The 26192-nt window shown below is 42.7% G+C and overlaps 1 protein-coding gene across 5 annotated transcripts in view; it reads right to left on the reverse strand.

Moving 5' to 3' along the window:
• The window catches only part of CAMK1D (calcium/calmodulin dependent protein kinase ID), a 218574-nt gene that overhangs the window by 107073 nt on the left and 85309 nt on the right, over nt 1-26192 (reverse strand). For all 5 annotated transcript variants that reach the window (XM_068670026.1, XM_068670029.1, XM_068670028.1 and 2 more), the window contains exon 2: nt 15770-15901. In XM_068670026.1, coding sequence (XP_068526127.1) covers nt 15770-15901 — 132 coding nt within the window. The remainder of the gene's footprint in view (nt 1-15769; nt 15902-26192) is intronic.

The raw sequence follows: 26192 nt of genomic DNA on the forward strand, positions 1-26192 counted from the left end.
AGAGCAGAAAAGACACAGTATGTGACCTGGTGAAATAATGTTTTGCTTTGTTTTTCTGCGGGAATCACTATTACAAGACCATAGTCCAGGATTTCAGCCCTGAAGCACCACCACAAACCAAATGATGATTTTTACTGATGTCCCATCAGATCTGCTGAAAGACCTGTTTGTCTGAGTAAGTTTTTTCCCACAGAAAACCTCCCTAAACCTCCCTAAACCGGAGAAAAAAATAATATTATTTATATATATATATATATATATATATATATATATATATTAATGTACTTCATTGTTTGCAGTGTTGTGAACACAATGCCAAGATGCTATGGTGAAGCACTACTATGAATCATGATGCTTAAAGGTTGTTCCTCTGGGACTAGGAATTGTAGAGACATTTGTACTCTCTTGACAAATAAATGGGTTTATAATATGGTCCGTACCACAGTGCACATCACATCAATGACAGCTTGCACCTTTCTGCTCATAGCGGACAGGTTACTTGTGTGAGTAACCCCATTAACTCCAACCAGAGGAAACAGCAAAAAATACTGGACTTCCTTTTGGGAGAACTACATTTTACACATCTACCCTTAGAGAAATAGGGGTAGATGAAATAGGCCTTACAGCAGCAGTACCAGCCCAGGGCCTGGGCAGGAAGATGTTAAGGTGTCTGGTGGGAAGCGACAGCAATGAAATGGCTTAGCCTTTCCTAAGTCAGAAATACCACACACAAATTACAGAAATCACAGCGTTGTCTACTCGGTGGAATATGTCTCCTCAGGGCATTCTTTTCAAGCAGACCGCACCACGGTAAAGGTCAGCATCGTTTACAGACAAATCTATTTTGTATTACACGGCGCACACTGTGCTCTGTAAGAGGCAACGTACACACAAAACTAGCTTTCTCAGGTTGACACAAATCCTCATGGGCATCTGGCTGCAGAATGGGGAGGACTGGGAAGCGCTAGCTCAAGCCGTACCCACACGGCACACATTGGGTTAGCCCACAATACGAGCACATGAACCCCCACTGACTCAGGCAATGAAGACTGGTAGAAGTTCAAGCCCTTGTCCGTATGGGGTGTTTTCAGTTCATTTTCCAGCCGTGACTATGGATGGAATCTGTCCCTGCCTCTCAACCATAGGGATGCACCTTTGGTGACATTTGGAATACGCTTCCTCGAGTGCAGGTGTGATCTGGCATTGCCATTTCCCTTGGCTTCTTATAACTTCCAGAGCATACCTGTAAAATTCCAGTCTATAAAATACTAAAGGCAAATTTGAACATACTAAGACTTTGTAAGGGGGTTCATAGCTCCAGTTCATATTCCTGGCACCTGACAACACTTCTTGACCACAGGAATTAACTGTCTGGGAACCTTTTTCAGAATGCAAGTTGGTGAAACTCTTTTCTTGAATCTTGACTTTTTGTTCCCATACTTCCATCATTCCTTTTTTCTCTTTAATTATGCAGTCATAAAACATCTATGTGGCCATGTGTCATGTATAAATATATTTTCTATTTAGAGTAATGTCTGCATGTGTTATGCCTCCCTGGGAAGGGAGTATACTACAAGCATACTCTACAAGCAAAGGAGCATTTTTCTTACACTATAGAACAAGTAAGGTTCCCTGGCAGAGCTATAGAAAACCTTCTGGTCCCACCATAGCAGACCCTAGGCAACTTCTTTGATCAGCATCATAATTCCTCAATATTATCAAAATTAAAGAGGAGAAAGCACGAGGAATGCTGCTTACAAAACAGCTTGACCAACTACTCACGATGTTCCACTTCAGTTTTAATACAAGGAGATGCACAGCACTGCAAAGCAGTTTTTAATTAACTGTTTTCTCCCAGCAATACTTTTGGCTCTACATAACAGTGCCAAGTACTGATATTTATGTAACTCAGCAGTGCTTATGATTTTGCTTCAAATGTTATTTCAGTGGGGCTCTGCAACGACCCGACAAGCCCTATGGTATGCATGGCTGCAGGAGGAGGCTCAGGGAGGAGATGCTTTTAGGACCCTCCAAACTAAAAGTTTAGCCCAGAATAGGAGGAGAAAAATCCTGTTTTCTCATGCAGTCTTCATGCTGGAGAAGAAAGTCTTATCTGCCTTTTTTTTTTTTTTTTTTTTTTAAGCTTACCTTCACTGTGATTCTTAGGAAAACCACAGTGCAGCAACAGGCAAGGGCTGGCTGTGGTTCCTGCAAGGCTGATGAATAATGCTGTGGGCTCAGGTACTTACCAGGAAAAATACTTTTATAGGGATTTCCTGAAAACTGTGTCTGATATTAACTCCTCAGCAACCATACTGCTACTGGAGGCACCCAGCATTTTTCTGCTGTACTGGTTTTAACTTGCCATGGCTAGCTTCTGCTTTCTCTAGAGGGTGCTTTTTTAACGTTTCTTTTCATGCCCCCCATGCCACAGAGAAGTGGTGGTTTCCACCCTGGGGTGTGCAAATCTTTGAGGAAAAAATGAAAAGTACACGCCTATTCAAATGGTTGAAAACCACTATTATCAAGCCATTTTTAGAATAAGCTCTTGGGCTTCCACTCTTTCATTTTCCTAAAAACAAGAAGCAAATAGGCCACAGCAGTCAAGGAGCTGATTCCCCCACAGAAACCCCTATTTTTGCCCAATTTCTACATGCTTCATGTCCTAGGCTGTGGGGCCTTGCCATGTCTTACAACCCCACCCCCACCCCAATCTTACTGTGCTCCCCAAATCAGCTTTATAAATGAAGATAAAACACAGCTGAGTTTTATCACCAAATCAAGCACTCTTTTCAGGATTACAGCGCTCTCAAATGCATTTTTTCCTCCTGTCACTCTCCCTATAAATCACGATGTGCCGTGAGAACACTTCTTGCTGCAGATTACACATAGGGAAGGACCAAAACATTCCCCAAGCACCAGCCAGTGCCTATAAAGAACTCTACAAAATTCTGCTTGTTGAAATTAGACTGATTACAGAAAACAAGGACCCCATATGGGGAGAAAATTAAACTAATACCAGATTTTTTAATACATCAAGAAACACACAGAAAAGAACTCCGAAAAGAAGTTAAACCCAAACAAATGGGAATTAGTAGGGTTTTTGTTTTGTTTTGTTTGTTTGTTTGTTTGTTTTTAAATAGGAGTACAAAGTATGTCTTCAGACTTCCAGTGAACAACAGGAGACTTCTCATCAGGCAGAACCAAGCCTGGCTACCTTCCTAACTACTATGCATTAGTCAAATCCAGCTATCATCATCTACGTAAACAGATGAAATCCCATAGCCCACATGGTGCAGAAGGTCAGACCAGATGAGTGAATTTCTCTTTCCAGAATTAAATACATGTTTTTATAGGGATGGCTTGATTTTACATGGCTTGCCCAAGCCTAAACTCCAGTTCAAAATGAGCACAAGATTTTGGGCATTTCAGGTCCTGTTTTTTTTTTTTGTTTTGTTTGGTTTGGTTTGGTTTTCTCCTTGAAAAAGGTGTGCAGCTCTTTTACAAAAATCTTAAAGATGTTTCCAAAATGGTGAAAGACCTGTTCTGACAAGCAATTTGGGTTAAAAATACAATCTAGACTAAACAGCCTGTACACCCTGTGCTTTGAGATACTCCATGATTTCTGAGCTGCTTCCTTCAGGAAAGCAGAAGGCCAGGGACTGTGCTGGGAGCAACTGAGATGTTAACCAAGGGACTCCAAGCAACTGTGTCATGAGAGATAGGGCTGATTTCTTCTTGGTTTATGGTCCAAAACAGCAAAGAACTGGAAGCCCCAAGACAGAAAACAGTTATAATCTACATAAATAGAAGGCATAATTGATGTGATATAGGAAATTTTACAGCTGACTACCAAAACTAAGAGTTCTCCTAACATCCCCTGTTTAAGGGTGTTCACTAGGATCCAGATCCCTCTCCTGTGCAGATGCTTTTAAAAATGCAACACACATTTACCCAAGACATGGATGTGAGAACTGGTACCTGACCCAGATCTCTAAAGCTTATAAGACTTTCCTGTATATAAACTGATGCAAAGCATAACCCTCTATACTCGTTGACTTATCCATTCTGTAAAATCCTACTCCGACTGCTCTGATAATGCATTTGCCTGTATCAGCTACACTAGGAGCATATACAGCATTGAAATGCAACAAATCAAATCATGTTCAAGTAAAGTGGTATAGGTGCACCCAGACTGAACAGTTATTTTACATTCAACTACAGGGATTTAAAAAAAAAAAAAAAAAAAAAAAAAAAAAAAAAAAAAAAAAGGAAAAAGAAAAACAGTGAAAATCTGCCAGAAATACTGACATCAATCTTCCATTTCAAGAGCAATTCAGAGTGATTCCAAATATAGTTGGTCCTATTAAGAAAACAGCTCTCGGGTAAGAGTGCAAACTGTGTCATCATAAGAAAGAAAATCAGAAACATATGCTTCCAATGAAAGAAGGAATTTTAAACAAAGTCAGCAATTCAGGGCCCCCATAGTAAATCAGGACCAAGAGGAGAAAACCTTTATGTGTCATCCCCATCTTTTGGGGGTGAAGTTTGGTGAAGAACTTTGTGTCTGGTCTTTTCCATTTCTAGAAGGAAAAACAGCTGAATGCCAGCAGCAAGACCTAGGAGGAGAAAACCCCATTTTGTAAGATGGAGACCACATTCCTTTTACAGAAGAAGTTTTTTCGATTCCCTTGCTCCAGCTCCAAAGTTACACGGAGGGAGAAGAGTAGATATGGCCGGTCCCTGGCAGATTCCCTTCTGCAGGGTGAAGTCCGGACTCAGTCAAGGCAGCCTAAAACAGCAGTAACACCATAAACCCCACTGTTCACACCCATGAACCCACTGCTCCCACCTATCACCCAGAGGTGGTGGAGAGCTATCCCAGAGGCAAAGCTGGGCTCCTGTGTTGGCTTGGCTGTGCTGGACTTATGTGGGACTGGAGATGGAGTAACTATCTTTGGAAGCGGAAATCCACGTATGTGGGCTCTTGCCCTTTTTTTTCCTGGCATACATGTAGCAGGTTAGGAAAATGGGAATGGATGCTGTACAGCACATCTGCTGTGCATGCAGCCCTGCGTGCTCACTGCATGACCGCACAAGGTAAAACCCCGCAACCCTCAGCTTTGGGCTTCTTTCCACTTTTGCTTTGGGCTGAGATTCTCAAGGGAGCCTTGAAGAGTCATGTAACCAAGTTCAACGGCTTTGAATTTTCCTATTGACCAGAATAGCATTAGATCATATTACCCATGTCTATTTGTTAACGACGACCGCTCGTTTACCCATGCTGATGCCACATGGCCTGGATGTGGCTTTGTACACCATAAAAGGGAAGGACAATGCCTTTGAGACCTAAACTCTGTGGGGCATGCTGCCGTCCTACCCAAAGGAAATGCTCTCATGTGCCCAAGGAACACAGAAGGAAAAGTTTCAAAGTTCACCAATGTTTTCGGCTTCCCTTCCAGCACCCACGTGTAGCAAAGCTAAAAGCAGGCAGCCATCACCATCACAGCAACATTTTATCTTTAGAAAGGGAAGAACTGCCGTTTCTATATAAATGCCAATAAAAACTGCGTCTTTGTGGTTCGTGCCACATTCACATATTTGTTGTGACTCACAAACAGAGCATTTAAAAACTAACAGAAAAAGCCTTTTCCTCTTTGCATGCAGTCAGAAACCCCGTATTCTCCCTTTTAAGAGAAAAGTTGTGAACAGCCTCTGTTTTCTGTTCTAATTACCGAGTTTACAACAGACATGGGAGTAACCAGATTGCATCGCTCCGGAGAGCCACATCTTGGCAATGTGTACGATGCCAAATACGGCTGCTGCATGTGGACTCCTCTGCTTTCGGTGGATGGAGGAAAAAAAAAAAAAAAGAAAGAAAGAAAGAAAGGAAAAAAAAGGGTCCGAAACAGCTGAAAAACAAACCCATGGTGGTGTATTTTTCAAACAAGGATGTCAGCAGGAGTCAACTCTTGTGCTCAGTGCCTGGTCCACCATGGTCTGAATCTGTTCCAGTTGCCTGCTGAGAGGAGCTGCTTGGTTGGGGCTGTACAAATACATATGTACAAGTCCAAAAGGGTCCCAGTTTAATCCCTGGTGCGTCAGTCAAGACAGCAGACATCACAAAGCTATGAAGCTATTTGAAGCAGGCTGTTATTCCATTTGGTGGGACCCCAATGGATTATATATAGAAATTTTGGACTAATCTCAGAAGGAGTCAGTGCTGGTGTGCATAAACATATCTGGCACACTTCACTGTTATGCATTTGTCAGTTGTTTCTGAGTCAGTGTGGAGCTATAAAATACATTAGATTATTATCTTATGCTTCTTGCTAATATTCCTTCTCAAAGATTTTGAATAAACTTTAAAGAAAAAGAAATGGATTCTCTTAAGATATTTGAAAATACCTTCAAAAAATATTATTTTTTCTCTAAGAAAGCTTGAATTCACTTATGTCTATTTCCGGGATAAAATAATAATAATGAGGAAGTAAAGGAGGCAACAACATCCCTGTTTAATGTAATGCTCCATAATTTTAATTTGATAAAATATCTGGCAAAGCAAGAGCTAGCTGCCACATTTCCTTAGGGAAATGATTTCATAGGCCACTTACAAGTTGTCAGTATTAAAACTAACCCACAGATTTGTGTACTTACAGAGGTTTAAGAATTGGGCAATATATCTGAAAACCAGAGACACAGAAACATGAATATAATGAAAGAAAATATTAGACTTTACTTTGAAAACTGATTTGATTAATAGGTTTAACGTCCTCTAGTTGCAGAAGCACAGCCTCCTACCATGACCACTCTCACTTCAGAATAAAAACAATCTATTCTGCTTAAGTCAATGCCTTATGAATGTAAGGCATGATGAGAAATTGAATTTCTGATTTTTGTAAGAAATGAATTTTTATTTCAGAACAAAACCGTGATCATTCTTTCCTTGGTCAAAGACAAAGTCCATACCTGCATATCTTTTGTGGTTTTTATTTTTTTTTCCCAGGAAAACTCCTACTGAGCAAAGTGTTGTATGAGTAAGCATTGTAAGACTGAATCAATATGTAGTACAGATGACAAATGTAGGCTCAGCTGGCCAAATACCAGTTAATTTATGCAGTTGTCAATCCAGGATGCGTTCAAAACACAGAGGCTGCTGTTAGGTTTAACCTGGTGCAACTGCAAGTGGGATGGAGTACAAATATTTACCCATTTTCTTATGGTCAGAGCCAGTCCCCCCGTGTCAACATCTGGTTCAAGATACCTGGAATCCTGACCTTATTGAGGGACAAAATGTAAGTGTGATTCATCTTCTATAAATGAAAATAGAAGGCAGAAGTTGCCAATGGAGATTTCTTAAATATGCACCGAGCTCATATGCTGCAAAAACTGGCCCACCAATAACACTACTGGTCTAATTTCATATAATGGAGGCTTAAAACGCAGTAACTTGTATTCACAAAGCATTTTAGCATGCTGTTAAGAGCAAACAACTGCTTTGGACAAGGAGTGCTCATGAAAACTGTCATTTCTGATGAGATTTCTGTTTTTCTACCTTCTTGAACTGACATTTTTGGAATACTTGTGTTGTGTATTTTTTCCCCCTGTACATTCTGATCCACTTAGAAATGCATATTTGATGATTTCCACAACAAGTGAGATGTGAGCTCAGATGCAGCTGTGTACCTTGAGGATGCTTCCAGCTGGCCGGATGAATCCTACCTTGCATTTACTTGGTTTACTTTATGCAGTGCTTTGAAAATTATACCCTAATTCGCTACTTTCCAGTGCTATGTAAATTAATGCCACAGATTTTAATAGCATGAAAGTGAGATGAAAGAATATCATAGAGGTGCTTGGACTGTGCATGTAAGTAACTTGCCCATCATTAAAATATGGTCATCTTATGGTTAAGCTAACTGGCTCCCAGCAGGGCATTGCAATAGCTTAATATTTAACAGGACATCGCAATAGCTTAATATTTAACATTTAATTCCTCCAGTTAATATTTCAAGATTAAATTAGAAAAGACAGGCAAAATACAATTTGTTGATAGCATGTTGACATGAACATCTTCAATTTGTAAATATCATGAGACCTTTAAATAGCCTCTTAAACCTTTTCCAAATGAAGAAATGACTTTCATGGGGAAAAAAACAACAACAACTTAGTTTTAGGTAGAATATTCCAGACGACCTATGAAGAACTCTGTGAAAACCAACAAAAACAAAAGCAAGAGGAAGTATTTTACCCAATGAAGCCACTTAGGACCACATCTTTATGAGATTCTAGGCAGTGACAGATCCTGGAAGATGTATCTGGGCTGCAAGCACTTGTGAAAATGCTTTCCCTGCTATTACCCTAAACCCTGCAGCCTCTAAACTTTACCCCAAGTCTACCACCTCTTGGGTTAGTCTCACAGATGTGCGTCCTCCCATGCACAGACAGACCCACCTTAGCTCCTGTGAGCTTCATAGGCCCCAGTTGAAGGCACTTCTTGCAAATAAGGTGACTTAGCTTTGAACATGTGGGAGTGACAAAGGCAGACCTGATGCATCCAGATATAAAGCTGAGTCATTTATCAAACTGTTAGATCTTATTAAAGAGGCTTTATGCCTCTTAACAATTCGTTCCTTTTAGGTAACAGACAACAGCGCATATAATCAGGTACTTGTATCACCAAAATACAATTGTAACCATCTTCCTGAGTAATAAATACATGAAAATAGGGTTATGTTCTCATTCTTTAGCTAGAAGCTGTGAAAGGACCCTGGCTTTGTGATTGCAGCTATGCACAGGATGGGGTCCACATAAAACAGACATTTGGCACAGAAGCAGGCTCCGGCTAAGGCTGAAAAACCCATTCTGCTAATCTGAAAGCATCTTGGAGCAACCATTTCAGAAAGCAGCTGTTTCTTCCAAAATGCACCAAATTATTTCTCAGGCTGGAGCTCTGAGCTCTGATGCCCTTTCATCACCCCTGACCTGCCCCCATCTCTTGGGGCCCATCTTTTGAGTTGGGTCAGGGTACAGGCTGACCTTGAAGAAGAACGGTTATGCAAGGGAGATTTGGTAAGCCAGCACTCCTCAGAAGGGAGGACAGCCATGTTGTCACCTAGTTGTCACCCAGCAATTAGGTTGCAATGACTTCTCATGCTGTAACACTGGTCTGCATGCACACTGGAGAAGCTCAGGCAGGAACACGGGATCACCACGGCTATTTGGGAGAACGCTATGTACAAATAAAACCACAAGACTAGAGAAGACATTGGGGATTTTGTTTGTGTTCACTCTTTCAGAAGGGATTTTTTTCTTTCTCATCTAATGTATTTTGGGATTTTTAAGATGCCTTGATCTGCTTCTGTACATCTGCTTACATCTAATCTAGCATGAAATGCGATCTGGGCAGTCCTGGCTGCAAAGTCTTCCCCTGCAAAGTTTCCAGCATCTCAGTGATCAAAAACGGTGTCAGCTTTGTTTCAGTTGTGTTTTGTTTTGTTTTGTTTTGTTTTCCCCATCAGCATGAATTCTTCACAGCAAAATAAGCAGCTTAGCAAGAAGGCACCTCGTAGTGCCAAAGCAGAGCTGTCCTGTGCCATACCTATATATATAGGGTCAGATTCACTTTTGCCTGACACCCGAGAAGGGCAATTCATGCTGTTTGCACTTCCTTGATTCAGAAGATGATCTCATGGCTTAATGCTGATGTCAGCCTTGAGGCATGCCAAATGGCCCCTATCCTGCCATGCTGTGGATCCTGGCTCCTTTCCATGCCTAACCTGCCTCTCTAGGGGTCATGCATGCAGTAGTAACAGTGGCTCCAAAGAACGAAGCCCACCCACGTGGGACAACAGCAGATATATTCTCTTGGAGCCCTACTCTTCTACCATTGACATCAACATCATTAATAACGTCATCCAGGATCACCCCCTTGCCCAGCAACCTCACACCTGGGCACCCCAATCCATCCGCAGGGTACTGCTGGGGATGCACTTTTTGGGATGCCCCAGATTTGCAATTTGCAGACCTCAGAGCATGGCTATATGGGGAGGGCAGAGCCAGCCTCCTGTCACCCTGGCTCAACCGCAACAGCATGAACAAGCCAGGTTTTAGCAAGTAAATCTACATAAAAGCTTTCTCTGAAAGTGATTACTTAATATAACAACCAGCTGTCTCTGCAGTTCTTGCTGAGGCAGCCTAACTTCTCACCATTATTCACAGGGTGGAGGAAAATAGGAGGGGGGAAAAAAAGCAGCAAGCCTGTTTTGTCTATAGGGTAAAAAAAGCTTCAGAGAAATAATGTTACCTGACAGACAGAGGTGCCAAGTGTTTTGGCTTTTGTTGGTGGTGTTTTTAATTTGTTTTCTTTTCTTAACCATCCCATTCATTTCTTTAAAGGAAAAGAGCTCTCACTGCTGGGGCATCAAGTCCTAATTAGTCATTAACCTCTTAAACCTCAATCCCACAGTTGTTCTGTTACACACCAGCTGCACAACCTAATTACCATTGGTTTTACATTAAAACATTGTTTTTACACTAAAAACTAAATCCATCAACACAGGATCTGCCTCCCCTTCAAGTTTAGCTGGCCCTGTACTCCGGCTGGGTGACCTCTCACAGAAAAATAATTGTTGTAGGAGAGCACTGGTGGGCACCAGCAGAGACTCTGGATAAGGAAAATAGAGCACAGGACCATCCAGGCCTGCAAGGGCTTTATTTTTGACTCAGAAACATTCATGGCTTAAATAGGAGGATCCGTCCCACAAAGTCACTCAGGAACGTTCAGCCGAATTAATTAAGTGCCCAAATTTGTGTTAAGGTACATTAAACTTCTGCCTGATCAATTTTGTTCAGAATTAATGTAGCCTTTTATCCCGAGTTAAATTGCACAGAGGAGTTTAATAAGGGGTGACTAATGGGTTTCAAAACTGAACGTGGATTTGGCTTCCCAGAGGCCATGGGGTTAGCCTGGGAGGGATAAGCCCTTGCAGAGGTAAGAGCCAGGGACAGAGAGGTTTTAGGGGAAGCTTGCCAATATGTTACCAAAAAGAAGCAAACCAGTGTGATTTCTGAAATTCTCCTTTTAGCTTTCAGGTAAATCTTGAGACGGGGTGATTTTTCTATATTCCTTATCAAAGACATTCCTTTTAATGGTGTGACCAAGCACAGACAAGCTTTCACCTGCTTGATGAAAGTTTTAATCTCTGTTTTCTGGGGGGTTTGGAGGTGGGTTTTGCAGACTTTGCAGGAGGGTGCCTCTCTCCCTCCTTATAATAGCAGCAGCTCCTGGCTGTAGGTGCAGGCATATAAGGAGAGAAGCTGCCGTCTGGGCATGAATCACTGCCCGAACACCCAGCACCTCTTCCAAAGAAATGGGAACGGAAAGCACAGCAGAAATACAGCTGACCTGCTAGAAACGGTTTGATCATGCTGTTTAACAGGAAAAATGGTTTCACTGCAATTAGGCTTGGATTTGTAATGAGGAATTTTATGGTGCCTCTCCCAGAGGATCTAGGAGAGTAAAGAGCAGGTGAGGAGAGTGGGAGATACCTAAATAGTTTATAAAAGATTCTTAAAATCCCCATTCAGCAGAAACTAGCTAAAGCAGAGCCTGATGTGCTAGCTAAACAGCATTTGTTTAACAAGACTCTAATTTGTGCACGTGGCTGCTACAATCAATACACCTGCATTGATTCCTCCCCTTGCCTTCTTCTGACTCAGCACCAAACCTGTCTGTGCAGGTATTACCCCGATAACATACCACCAGCTAGAAAGTTTCTTTGTGATAAAAAAGGGGGGAGAAAGAAAAAAAAGAAAAAATATATATATCAGGTATATTTTTCTCTTAGAAGGTTGTTTTTCTCTACTTCACTAGCCTCAAACTGATGCTCACTGCAGTCCAGCTCTTCACACCACCTACTGCCTTCAGGAGCCCGTCTAACAGCCAATTCATCTTTCAGCGTGTTCACACCTGCACAATTAGCATACGGGGAAGAAATTTCCACTATTCTACAGCAAACAATGGAAGGAATTGCATTTACTTCTCTGCTTAAAACCAGAAATGGGTTGCTTTCTGAGCTGGTTATGAAACTGCCCACATCTCAGGTCAGAAAAAGTTTGTGTAACACAGTGTGCTGGGTTGCAATCAAGGCAGTTTACACAGCCATGATAGTCCTACCCTAGAGATCCAGTTTCCTTCCTCAGACAGATTCTAAAAAATAGTACTTTTTCCGCTGCAAAAGAAATAAACCTTGAGCAGCTGATGCAGCCCAGCTTCTCACTTGCTTTTTTGTGTTGAGATGCAACCTTTTGCACCATGTCCAGCTCCATGCAGCCAGCACACAGCTACGAGAAACAGCAGTCCTTGTGCACCAGCCCATCAGCTGGGCATGGAATGGGGACACTAAAAACTCCCCTCCTGATGCAGACTTGAACAGAGGTGCCCAGTGGGATTTTCCCCCTGCCATGGAGCATCCCTTTAGCTCTGTGTTCTACAAGGACAGCTCAAACTGAAAGGAATAAACTGATTTCAGAGGGATGAGCTGAATTCAGAGGGATGAATTATCACCTAGAATTGGGCACATGCTTAAATGCTTTGCTGAAATGGGGCCGAAAGAATTCGTCAGGCTGGGGCTCCCGGATTAGCTGCAGACTTCGTCTCTGCCAGCACTGCGTCCAACAGCGAGCTCCTTCCCACTGCATCCCCACCCATCTGAGTCTTCGGGGAATGTTGCCATGGATTTCCACGGGAAACAAGAGAGTCCATATTGGAAGAACCCTGTTAAGGTTGCTAGGCGTAAATATTGACTTAACGGCTCTTCCGTCTTTTTTCTTTTTTAAGAACAGATTTGTTGGCCATGGCTGGAAAAATAAAATGTTGGAGGGAGCATGATTCACTCTGGCAGTCACACAAACATGCAGATCAGTTGGCTGGCAGCTCCTCTGTTAGCAGAACATCGCTTTTAAAATGTGTCATTTTGTTTTGGCAGCAACAGCGGCCAAGCCCACAGACAGAGAGCATCCAAAAGATAAAATCTCCTACCTTCCATGAACTACATGTGGGGACCACCGGCCTTCCCCAGCATGTAATATTTGGTTTAACACTTCCAGTGTGTGTTTTTTTTAAACTGAGACAGAGAAGGGCTGATGGGACACTGTAATGGTTTTGCATTAAAAGTCCAGACCAGGAACTTCCCCTCTTGGACCCACTCTTCTCCATCTGCTGACATGAGGAAGGGAAAGCAAAGGTCCTGAAGGTAAAACTTTTTATTTAAAGGCTTTTGGCTCTGTCACAGACAACAGCTATTTCAGACAGAAGGCACTTTAGGTCATGCTGGAAGCCAGCAGCAGAAATGAGAGGTGATGCAAGGGTTTTGGTCATTAAGTTCATGCTTTCAGCACCAGGTTCTGCTTCCTACAGCGCTCCACGCACAGACTTTCAGTCCTGAATTTAAAAGATATCATTTAAATACAACTTCAACAGAAAGCAGCATCCAAACCCTCCTGCATCTTGATTCTGCCAGATGTGGGTGGTCTGGGAGGTCCAACAGGAGGACAAACCTCCTCCAGAGGGCACAAAGGGTGCAAAGGACACAGTCAGCACCACCTCTGACTGTCCCCAAAAACTGCTCACCACACACACAGGAGCATGAGCAGCTCAGAGAGCTGGCAGAGGATGCAGTGAATATATCTGTGGCTCCCTGGTAGATACTGGTAGGTCTGACAGGCAACCTCTAAGAGGACACAAGGTGTTTGCTTGCATTTCAGCTTCACAGGCTGTCATTTGGGACTTTAATCCTATCAGCTTTCAAGCGCCCCCCAAAAGCATGATGCAAAAACAGAGAATGGGGGCAGCACACGTGCTGATTTATATCTGCTTTGCATCCATCCTCTATGGCTCTGTGCACTCCTTGCAGGGAAGAGGGACAAATCCCTCCCTGCAGGCATCCCCTGCTCATATCCTCCCTAGAAGTGCCCAGTTCAGTGCATGGTTTGTTACAGCTGTGGCTCCTCGCAGTCATCCAGGGCAGCCTGGAGCCCTGGCATCCTACCCACTAATTAGGCAACACACACACTAGCCATCCCTACGCAGTATGAAGCTATCAGAAACAAAAGCAAGGCACTTAGATACCTTTGGAGCTTAGCAACAGCTGCTCAAGACCCACTCCACCCCTCTCAAATATATTTCTACTGACAGGTTTTGAAGCAGATAATTTATTGAACAGAGAAATAGGTTGATATCTCCTCTCCTCAATCCCAGGCAGAACCAGATTGTTATTTTCTAAGCATTTTCTTGGTGGTGCATACAAATTCAATACTGCATCTGCTAGCAAAGATGCCTATTTTCAGAATAAATACAATAACATGCAAAGTTTGTATTAGCAACAGCTAAGTAGATGACATCAGGAGATAAAAAAGGAAAAATCTCATGGCCCTAGCGTGCACAGGACAAGAGACTGAGTAGATTTAATTGCATGGAATTGAGGAATTTTCTGCCTACTCCCTCTCGTGCCATTGCAACACGAATAGCCCAGCCTGCGTGCTGCTTCTTCTGCTCTTATAGTAATGTATGAATATCAGGGGACAGACCCACAGAGACTGTTTCAAGCTGCCTGGTATTGGCCTTTATTATCTGGTCATGGAGATGGCAATGGGGTTCTCAGCACCACCAACCAGCAAGCCAACATGCTGCAGTTACCAGTGGGTTTCCCTCAAATGGGTCCAGCAATGGGAAAGCAACTGCAACAAATCCTTGTAGTTGTTCAGAGCCCCACATGCTCCTCTCTGCTGAAAAGGACCCCCTCTGCCTCCTGAGATCGCTGAGTTTGCCCTAGAACCTGCTCCTTTGGCTTAGGTTGCTTGAGCATGTAGTGTATCTAAGTATCTAAAGATTTAGGATCAGTTTTTGCCTTGCAGTGCTAAGACCATGAGCCACCAACTTCTACATGACCAAGAGCTGGAGCAAAATGCCCCACTAGGTACAGCAGAGCAGCAGGAATTTGGTTGCCCCAGTCCAATGTAGACTTCTATATAACTGTGCTTCTTTGAATTAAATGAGAAGAAAAGCTGCTTTTAGAAGTCTAAAACAGGTCATATAGACCAGTCCTAAAGTTATCGATCTCCTCCCACTAACTGGAAAGAAAGGCAAGGGTGACAAGTTCAGATCCAAGTGTCTCAAGCCAGGTGAGATGAATCCTACCTGCAGGGCACGAGGTAAGGAAGAGGTGCGGATCAAGCCTCTAATGACTGCTCTGAACTCACCACACTCCTGAGCTGCTCGTTTATGTCTGATTTACGTCAGGAAAAACTTGCCCTCCGTGGACAACTCTGATAGAGCAGAGGTGACAGAGCTACTACAGGCTACCACTGTCACCTTGAGCAATCTGTAGCATGCCTAATTGGTTTTACAACAATCAGTGTATCAACTGCTTTAAGCACCTGGAAATAACAACCCCACTCTTGCTCTCCTCAAAGTCGACTACCCAATTGCTGACATTATTAGTGGGTAAGGTTTTTTACAGGACATCACTGCCTTTACTCCATCCTAACTCCTCTTCTTTGCTATTTCACAGTCATCCAGCTGGATTAATATAAAAGAAAACCAAAGCATTTCTCAAAACATTTTCAGCATCATTTAAACTCGGCTGATCTTGTCTGCCGGTGACGGGCTGAACAACCCGTCAGTCACACTTGTCAGTCACTGCTCCTGTGCCTGAAACGCAGGAGCCTAATCGAAGCAAAGAAGCAGAAACGAAGGTCTGATACTTACTTTCTCAAGACTGCAATTTCATTCTCTATGCTGCTTTCCTTCCCCTTCAGTGCCTTCTTGGGAATGCACTTGACTGCAAATAGTTTCCCACTAGCTCTCTCTTCAGCCAAAACAACTTCAGAAAATGCGCCCCTGAAGGAAGAAAAGAAAAGCAGAGATTTTAAGTGGTGTCATTTCTTCGCAAGCTGTTATCTGAAATACTGCAATTGAATCTATTCTTCTGGTGGATTTTGATAGCTGCTCTCGTTAATCACAGCCACAGCATTATGAGAATCTTTCACTGTTTTTACAGATATATAAGGCATTCAGGCAAAATATTAAAGGCTCACCAAACCCAACAATATTAATAAAGAACCACAGTCCAGCAGAAGTTTGAGCAAAGGTCGAAAATCAGAAAGTGCCATTTCCATACACAGGGGCAAGGACCGCAGCCAAGCTGCTGATTTGACGTATGATGAATGATGTACTTTTCCTTCTCTGAAGTTTTTTGGAGGTTTAATTCACACAGCAGCACAAAGTCCCTAGGAGCAAATGACCCATGGGTGCCAAACGCGTTCTCAGTTCCTCAGTGACCACAAGAGGTCAGGGCCTCCGCTCTGGTCCTCCCTGAGCATCTCTTCACCCTTTGCTCAACCCTGACTCAGACGGAGAAGCAGCGTCAGAGTTCCTCTCTGTACACAGAGTTATTCCACAAAACAAACTGCCCTGTGTAATCGCTAAAGCCAAACAATCGGATTAAGTCACAAGCCCAAATGTCTGCCTTAATAGCTGCTTCCCCGCAGTTACCCCAGAGAGGATTACACAAATAAAGGATGCAGAAACATCATCACAGCAGCCAGTCGCTAATTGCCAGGAGTGGGCAGCGCCTCTCCTTCATTGGGTTATTCCGTAACAGTATTATTTCTTGCACTCTCATGTCTTCCTCCAAAGCATCCTCCAAAGAGGCCAGGCAGATGTGACAGGCAGGACCTTTATGTGCTTTTGCTGCTGCTTTCTGAGAATTTCTGAGATTTGGGCATCCTTCAGAGCCTTTTGGCATCTGGATGGACTTTCACTCTGGCACACTGGGGCTGCTCTGATATTCCTGGTTTATCAGGTTTAGCTCATTACTGGTTTAGTGGTGAGGTACTGGGCATGGCAGAGCACCACCAACCTGCTGAGGAACAGCAAATCCCTGCTCCTGTTCACCAAAACCTCCTCCCAAAGCAGCTGCCTTGCCCAAGAGATACCAGAGCCAAGCACCATCCGAAACATAGCACTACCCAAATCCCAACTCAAAGTCCAAGAGCCGAAGGATCACATTTTATATATACAACACTAAAAGAGGTAGGACACCAGGTTATCCATCACTAGGTTATTCTGTTCTTCTATATAGCTCTCTCTGAAAAGAGGCTGAGCAAACACAACCACACTCTAACCCACTCCTAAAACGTTAATATTTGATCACAGTCTCATTTGGCTACCACAAACTTTCCCTGATTTTTGTTGCCCACAGTCACTGCTTATCTAGATGTTTGTGGACCAAAAGAAACGTTTCCTCTCCTGTCTCTCCCTTTCTAAGTTAGGCTCGACGACACGACCAAGCACCCCTGACCTCAGCACCAGTTCCTGAGTTGCGAAAGGACCGAGTGAATCACTGAGCCAAGGGGTAAGCGAAGCAGGCAGACAGAAAAGGATGCTGGATTGAAAGTGCCTGTTTACACAGAAACGTTTTGGTCATTAGCAGCAAAAGGGAAATGAGAGGGGAAGTTTAGGAAGGGATTAAAAGAGACTTTTGCAAACTGGTGGTTTGTGTCCATGTGGCAGTGACCCTCTGAACAAAGAATGCTTTGCCTCGCGTGTTTGGCAAAAAGGACCCCAAAAATGTCCAGGCTCATTTATGCCGCGCTAAGTACAGGAACAGCTTTGTTTTCTGCATTGTGTATAAACTGCCACGGCATGTTGGAGCATCACAGACTCCAGTTCAGAGTCCATGCAATCAGTCCCAATGGTTGGAGCAATAAAAAAAGAAAATCGAGCCACACAACGTATTTTTGCAGACCTACTCTTTGCTTTCCTGTCAACAGTCCTAATTATTTGGTTCACCAAATGGTGCTTTCTTTCTAACCCTCATGCTGGGAACAACCAGACTGGAATTGTAATAAAATCCCTTTACTGGGAAATCCTGAGACCCTCAGTGTTTATCGGCTTTGGCTGAAGACTCGGATGCTCAGAAACTCACAGGGCAGCTCCCAGCTATAATTCATGAACGCCTTAAAGTCCTATCTACTTAAGCTTTCACCACTTCACTCTAGCTGTGTCTTGAATAATCTTTTTGGCTGTAGTTAAATGCCATTAGAAGCAGCACATCCATACTGGTCACTTACTGCTCACACAGCTCTCTGAGTGTTTACAATTCTGCAAAGCACAGATCTCCCGTTCTGATCGGGATTTCATCGCTCTTCTAAGACGCCAAAATCAATGAAATCCCTTTATATCCTTCTATATAATAAACCGAGCTTGGAGAAATGCCTCTATTTCAGCTGGATTCACCATTTTACTGGATTTCTTTCTCCACATACCAGGACAGCCATGGGGTTGGAGCAGCTTTTGTGTATATAAATGCATTTTTACGGGGAACTCTGATATACACCAGTAAAAAACAATTCCATATCTTCTTAGCAGCCTTTCTCGTTAAAGCAAGAAATGAGCTGACCCTCACTTAAAGCATTCACGTAAATGCCAGCCCTTGGCACTGATGGTCTGCACGCTCCTGCTGCACTACACGTGCTCCTGCTGCACAGCTCCTGCGGTCACAGAGCAAGGAAAAAAGAAGCACAGAGGCAGCAGACAAAAGAAAGAGAAGTGCTGGAAGGAAAGAGAAGTGTGCTGGAAGAAATGCAGATAGGGATCAGAGAGTTAAATACAGCTGGGGAGGAAAGAAAGTATAAGACAAAAAAAAAAAAAAAAAAAAAAAGGAAGTATTAACAGAAAAAAATCACCAAGCAATAGGCAGCATAGACACTCCTGGAGTGTGCTGGAGTCAAGGGAGAGCCAGAAATAATAGTATATAGATGGACAAGTAATTATCTTAATTTCAAATACACAGATGAATTCACCCACACTTAATAATCCAATCCAGCCCTCCACTAAATCTTTCTTGACTTATACATGACTAGGTAAAAAACAGAGAGAAAGTCAGAAATACAAAGCTGCTTGTTTTCTTGCTAACAGTAAAATATCCTACAGCAAATTCCCCATTTCCTAAAAAAAAAAAAAAATCCCCAGAACACCAGCCTAGCAGGCTTACTAAAGGAGATATTTTTCCCCCCAAAGAATTAATGTGCCCTTTAAAATCAAGACATAAATGAAGGCAACAGTTTATCTCTAAGAATTTATTGCATTTTTTTTTTTTTATTGAGGGTTAAAAGGTAAATGTCTCAATGTGTTTGGGTTTAGAAAATGGTGCATTGTTCACCACTGAAATGACAAGACTTCTTGCAAAAAGGATGTGGCTTCTATTAAGCATCATCAAGTGATGTTAAATCAGCACTGAGACAGAAAGAGATTCGGAAGCCATTCGGTGAATCTTGTATTTTGAATTATGAGTTTTTATCTGAAATTTCATGCATGGAAAAACGCGATTTCTGGGAAGGATACCAGCAAATAATGGTAAACTTTTTTTTTTTTTTTAATTCTGTGAAATCTTGAGGAACATGGTTACTCTGAAAATTACCAAGATATTACCCAGAAAATATCTGGGGGACTTTTATTCTCACAGCCCTCCACAACACACACTCTCCCTTTCCCCCAAAAAATTGGTCCAAAAATTATTTTCACACTCCAACACAGACTTTTTAAAAAGCACAGAGAAGAGGTTAATTAAATAAAAGTAATCATTTCAAAGGTATCTGCAATAGATGGGATGTCCCACTCCCCACAGCTGGGAAATAGCTAACAGCAACCTTTCCACTGTGCCTGGGGACACAGCCTTTGCCTCTCTGAATTGGGGGCTACAAACCCCCCGGGGAGCTTTGCAGGTCCTTCCTGGAGGTCAGAGTAAATGAATAGGAAAAGCATCACAGTTTTGAGGAACTAGGACAGCAGTGGAAATGGGTAAGCAAGAAACTTCTGCAAAATTAAACCACCTAGCTAGCTGCTGAAATAAGTGTGTGGCAACAGAACCTACTTCTGAAAGTTATGACCACATTATCATTTACCCTAGAGGATCAGCTCTCGTTAAACTTCTAATTAAAGTGTGGAATAATTTCGTGATCTAGATCGTTTTCATATGAATTAGGAACAGTGCGAAAGAAAAAAGGTTAAATGACTGCACAAGTGACATTGAGATGATGGCAAACTCTGGAAGGCGGCTGAGACCTGCTGACTCCTCACCCCTTTGCATATGTCAACATCCTATGAGATGTCAATATTTTATAGTTTTAATTTCTTTCAATTATTTCTTATTTGATTATTTTCTTTAATTCAGATTTTCAAATTAGGATTTCAAGATTATCATTGGAATATGAATGGCATTCATATCCAAACAGAATGGATTTTCTATTAGAAAACAAAGGTTGCAAAGCTAGGTTATCCTGCAGATCAAAGTAAAATAAATGCCAAATAACTTTTCCTCATCTGTTTGAACTATAATTTAAGGTGAATGCTTAATTTCTGAAATAAAATAGATATACAACATATAATGTGACAATAAATCTGTTCTTATTATTAAAAAAAAAAAGTTACAAAAGCACTGACAAAATGAAAACAAAGAGTAGATGGAGGGAGAAAACTTAATTTTTCCATTTGCAGAGACCTCCACGTTGAGAGTTTTCCACTACATTAGCAGGTGCTCTGTCACACTAAATCAACAGACATAGTCAGGAAACAGATTTCACATCTTCAGGCTGTGTGGAGCTAATGATCTTAATTATGGTACAGTTGGCCTTCTGTGTGTACTTTGCCCCAGCCAAACCATGGAAAAAATTAGTGAACACTCATGGTTTGAGAAATCTACCACATCCACTGTGAAGATCACCCCAAGATGGGAGACCAACCGAATGGGTGAGACCAACCAAACCCAAGAAGCCATTTCCGTAGCATGGCTTTGGTAACCGCAGATAAATTCTGAAAAGAATTTAAAGAAAGGGAGATTTAAAAGAAAGGGAGCTTTGAGCTGCACTACAGACAGAGGGAGGTGTGTAAGAAAAAAATTTCTCTGGCACTTTTAAGTCTTATAGTCCTCGAGGAGTTAACTGTGGGATGAGCTCAGGCTCTGTATAACCAATACATACCGAGGAGATTCTGATCCTCCAGAATATTTTTCTCCCAAGCCATTTTTCTGCAGAAGTCGCTTTATTTTTTTTCATTAATTTTTCTACTCTGTCATTTCTGTACACATGCCCTCACTCTTCCAAATCCCCGGCATTTCCCAACATAAACCCGAACAAAGGCTGGAAATTGTTTTTTGCTCCAAAGTCATGTCTGCGAGTGTCCTGAGGTCTGTGTGAAAATGAATTTACAATGAAATTTTCAACAGCTCGGTGAAGTCTGAATGCAAAGGTAACAAAACTGAAGTGAGGAGGGTGTTTTCACTCAGAGGAGCAGAGAGGAGGCTCTCGGGGCTGTGTTACACACAGTACAGAAATCAAATATCCCTACACATTCCCAAGAAGCTTAATATAAATTTCTGAGAAAAGAAACACGCATACTGGTCTATTTGACTCCATCTATTCTTTAGAGGACAAATGCTTTTTCTAGCTATTTTCATTCATCAAACACACTATCGCAGCCCTGCAGCCCCTTCTATGGCAATGCTTCCTCTGCCTCTGCAAGCACAGGACGACCAGGATTAACACTGTTAACGCTGGTATTTTTAGCCTCCCTATTCATTTGACTTCCACCAAACCACCCAGCCAAAAACTAAAAAATGCTCTTTTCTACCTCAGGGCCGGGTGAATATCTGCTGTAACCCAGCTGGCCATCCTGGGCCATTTCTGACCCTGGTTCCTCTCCCCAGGGCTGATCCTGACCTGCACCTCCCTCCCCATGAGGTGCCTGGTACCCAGGGCTGAAGCCCATCTGGTACCCAGATGATGAACAGCACTTCCAACTGTCCCAAAAATGCTGTTGATCTTGCCTGATGGACACACAAATAGCAACAGCAAGGGGCAAAAATACCATTTACTACACGTTCCTGCAGCAAGGAGCAGATTTTCACCACTGACATGTCTCTTGCTCCATACCCTCAGCATTTTGTCCAAGCTAGAAGGCACTTTAAGACCACCGGGGTTACACATCTCTCTCCAGATAGGTCCCCACCTACCCACAAAATGAGAGGAGACAGGGAACTGCTGTGCATGGGGCCAGGCAGCACATCCCTAACTAAGCTCATGGCTTCACCTCTCCCACCACCTTGCTGCTCCCCATCAAGCACAGCTTCTGGGATAGGAACCTCAGCAACCCACAGGTCTCTGCTGGGACTCGTAGCCATGACCACAACAGACACATTACAGCTTCACGCTCGAGGTAGAGCTGCTTCTTTCCCCTCCTTATACATCAGTTTGGTTTTCTCCTCCCATTTACACCACAGCTAACTACGACGGAACAAGGAGCACAAAGCTTTCATCTCGTGCAGTTACCAAAAGTGTCAGGATTTGTTTGGATTTAACTTCTACTTTCTTGGGTACTATTATCTACAATTACAACAGCTTAGTGTTTTGACAGTTTTTGTCACCAGTCAGATGGGAGAATTTTAATGGCAATTTGAAGCTTATCATTTCTTCTTGGTTTAACTCCTCAGTATTTTATACTCTCAGAGAAAAAAAAAAATAAAGAAATTAACTAGAATTAAGATTGAAAAACCATGTCAGCTACTTAAAGGAAAGCTACTTAGAGGAGAGGGACTTCTGTGAAGTTTAAGTTGCACATGATAAAGCATGAAATTTTGACAATATAGTCAAGGAAGATTCCTTCACAGCCCTGCCTCTTCCCCCAGATCGCTTTCACCAGAACACAACCACCTCCTTAATGGTCAACAATTTTCACCCAGGGAAAAATTGCTGGGATCCATTTAAAGAATGCTGGAGCGAGAAATTAAATTTTGACTCCAGGATGAATTTCAAGTTCACAGTGGGGCATGGCACACACCGCCAGTGCCCCCTGCCACTGCCAGGTCCCCTTCCCTTCCTCCTGATAAGACATTTTGGGCATCAGCAAAGCTGCTGGCACAGCTTGCAGCCACGTGGATGAGGAATCCACCAGGGCCTGGAGCACTTCAGCTCACACACCAGCAGGGTAAAGGCACTGAAGTACGTGGCTGATGAGACCCCTGAGCAAATAAAGCCCTTACGTGCAGAGCAGAGCAAGGCATGCATGCTTTGGTGCCATCAAACTGAGGAGCAGAAGAGAGTAAACCACATAATGCTCAAAAATTAAGCCAACACGAAAAGTTTCTGCGGAAACTCTTCCCTTTCTGAGATGAACTAATTTGTTTTAGCTGCCTGGTGTATGCTAATTCAATAGGATGCTATGCAGTCTGGTCTGAGACAGTGATGCATGGATACTAAAAAGGGAAACTGGTCCAGCACAGATACCCAGTCTTGTTTGTTATTACAGTGCTTTACTTTCCTGAACTGTTTGCTCTTTTCTGATTAATCCTGACCCCTATTAGAAAGGGAAGTGTTGTCTTTAAAGGCCTATTACGCTTACTTTACATCCTCTGTGGCAATCACAGTAAAGCTATCCAGAATCAAAAGCAAAACATACAGCCTTTTGTATTGAGCTCTTCCTTCCATTATGCATTTCACAAATGGGCTGTTAAGCAGTTTATTTTCTCCACTGATGATCACTTTCTTTCCAAAGTGAATATTTAAGTACCTTTTTTCCACTTTCATCTTATAAGACGAAAAGAGCTCATTGTCTCCCAGGATTTATCTGATGACAGCATTCTCACTGGGAAATAACCCCCCCCTTTTTTTTTTTTTCCTAATAATGACCGCAAACCTTTCTAGAGGGATAAGTGAGCTCCATAATGTTTTTCAAAGCATTTCCCCATTCTGACACTGATATATGCAGGGTCTATTACAACACATCTGATTTCTGGAGATCTTATCTGGCCTTATAAAGCAAATTACACCAATTTGAAAAAGCACGTTTCTTCCTCCACACGGAAATGTAAGAAATGATCTGGCACTCTCCAAAGAGGCTGGATCAATTTAGGAACTGGATGACACTGCATCTTTTAGAGCAAAGCAAAGATAGTGTAAACACTAGTTTTGCTTTCAGCATTTTCTATGTTCCCTCTGAAGTGAATTTCAGTTCATCTTTAGTAAAGATGAAACTAGCCTAACTTGCCTAAAGAGCAAATAACTTGGCAGTTGGGTTTGAACCATAGGAAAATCCAATTAACCCAAGAGTTTTGCCTAAAGGTTCCTGGACCTTCAAATCCAAGTTGCAAAAGATGCCACCCCATGCCTTCAGGTGGCATCTTTAAGAAACATAGCCTAAGTATCATCTCTGGAGCTCTTCCTCAGTAATCAAAAACAAATGACTGCAATACTTGACATGTGGTTTTCAAACACTGACAGGAACAGTTCCTTTCAGGAACTGTATGATCCATTCTACAGATGAGCTACATGAGGAACAGGAACCACATGGACCCATCCTTCAGTAACATTTATTTAAAAGCAAAGAACATCGCATAATCTAAAAGTGCACACTCCTTTTGTACTCAGAAAAGCATCTCCAACAGGCAATTACATCCCATCCTAAAATATATTGAGGGAAGCACAGCATGGCACTGCACAAATCCTTACGCCCCTTCTGCCAAAAATCCCACGCTCCAATTGCCACCTACCTCTGGTCAAACAGATCATCTGAGATGCCCAAATCTAGCCCCAAAATGCCTGTCCAGTAGCTGCAATGAGCTGAGATATCTTTCAGCCTCAGGGTCTGGTCTTGTTTCAAGAGAAAGCAGAGCTTGGCCACCCAGAAGGAAAGTCCTGAGCACAACTACGTAGAAGTTATTGATGTCTGAGCTACTTCCCCATGCATTACAGATGAGAGATGGCCAATACAGCAGTGCCATCAGCTCGTCTGGGAGTAACTAATAGTGGTCAGATAAAACATACCCTAAACACGTCTCTGGATCTTCATTGAGAGAAAGGGAGCCCCAGGGGAGAGATCGACTGAAAACATCTGCAGTGTGGACACTCTGAAAGCTAAGCACGCAAATATCCTCCTTAATTCACGGGACCTGAGTGTGCACAATAAGCACATATTCAAATCAAAATGAGGACTGAGACTCATAAGGCTTTTATGTCCCTGATCACAGCACAGTCCCTGCCTGTTTCAAGGACAAATTTAGGTTAGTTAATCAGATCACACAACCAGGGCACAAATAGGATTGGCCTCTTCCAGATCAATCGTGCAGACCCAGTGGACGGCCCCTGGTCAGGATGTGCTCCCCATGAGCATGATGAGGCTCTGAAAGAAGAGGCCACAGGGTTCAGAGCTGTCACAAGCACAGCTGAACAATTCCCCTCGTGTAAGAGCCCTTCTGTGCCTCTAGAAAACTTTAATGGGTTTGTTCTCATCCTGTTGTTCCCCTTCCAGCCAGTCTCGTGTATCTATTTTAAATATTTGGACTAAAAACGATGTGTATTTTGTATCCTTGCCCACTCCAAATAGTAGCTTAGAGTTAAAATTAAAATAAAAAGTGGGGGGAGGGACAATTCAGTAAAATGCAATACAATTTGTTCTGTAGCTCAGGATTGAGCTCTGGTAGGAAAAGCCACTGCAATATACCCAGAGCTCCATCTGAAGCCTTCCTTTCAATGGCCACTTTTAAAAACACCAGAGGAGTGTTTGCTTCCCTTCTCCCCCACCTCTTGACTCGCATTTCCACATGTTGTTTCATGTCTGAGCTGAGGTATGCTAAGAAATCTTAGCAGACGGGTTTGCCTGGTAACCAGCAGGCTTGCAAACAAACATTTTGGCAAAGATTATTTCAGTGTAGCTGTACACAGCAGTTACCAGGCACTCCTGAAACTCACAGATCCTTCTGCTAAAAGAATTGCCACACAGTTTCTATGCGTGTGTCTCAGTCCTGCTCTCATTCAAACCTCGGAACAAAAAGGGTTCTCCCATCAGCTTCTGCTGGCAAGGGATTTCCCCGCAGCTCCACCTTCAAGGTGCTGTCCAGATTCCGTAAGTTACTCACAAAACAGATGCAGCACCAGCACAACTTTCCCCTCCTAAACCTATTATCACGTGCCTCTGCACTGCTCTGAAGGAACATTTTTGATGTTAAGGGACACTGATGTCACTGGGACTGACCAAGAGGAAATTCCCCAGGTGATCTAAGCATAAGAAGCTTGCACCAGCTTCTGTCCAAACCATGCCCAGCCTGGGCACTGTGTCCAGATGAAGCAGAGAGTATATG

The sequence above is a fragment of the Anas acuta genome, chromosome 1, assembly GCF_963932015.1.
Source record: "Anas acuta chromosome 1, bAnaAcu1.1, whole genome shotgun sequence".
NCBI classification, from domain to species: domain Eukaryota; kingdom Metazoa; phylum Chordata; class Aves; order Anseriformes; family Anatidae; genus Anas; species Anas acuta.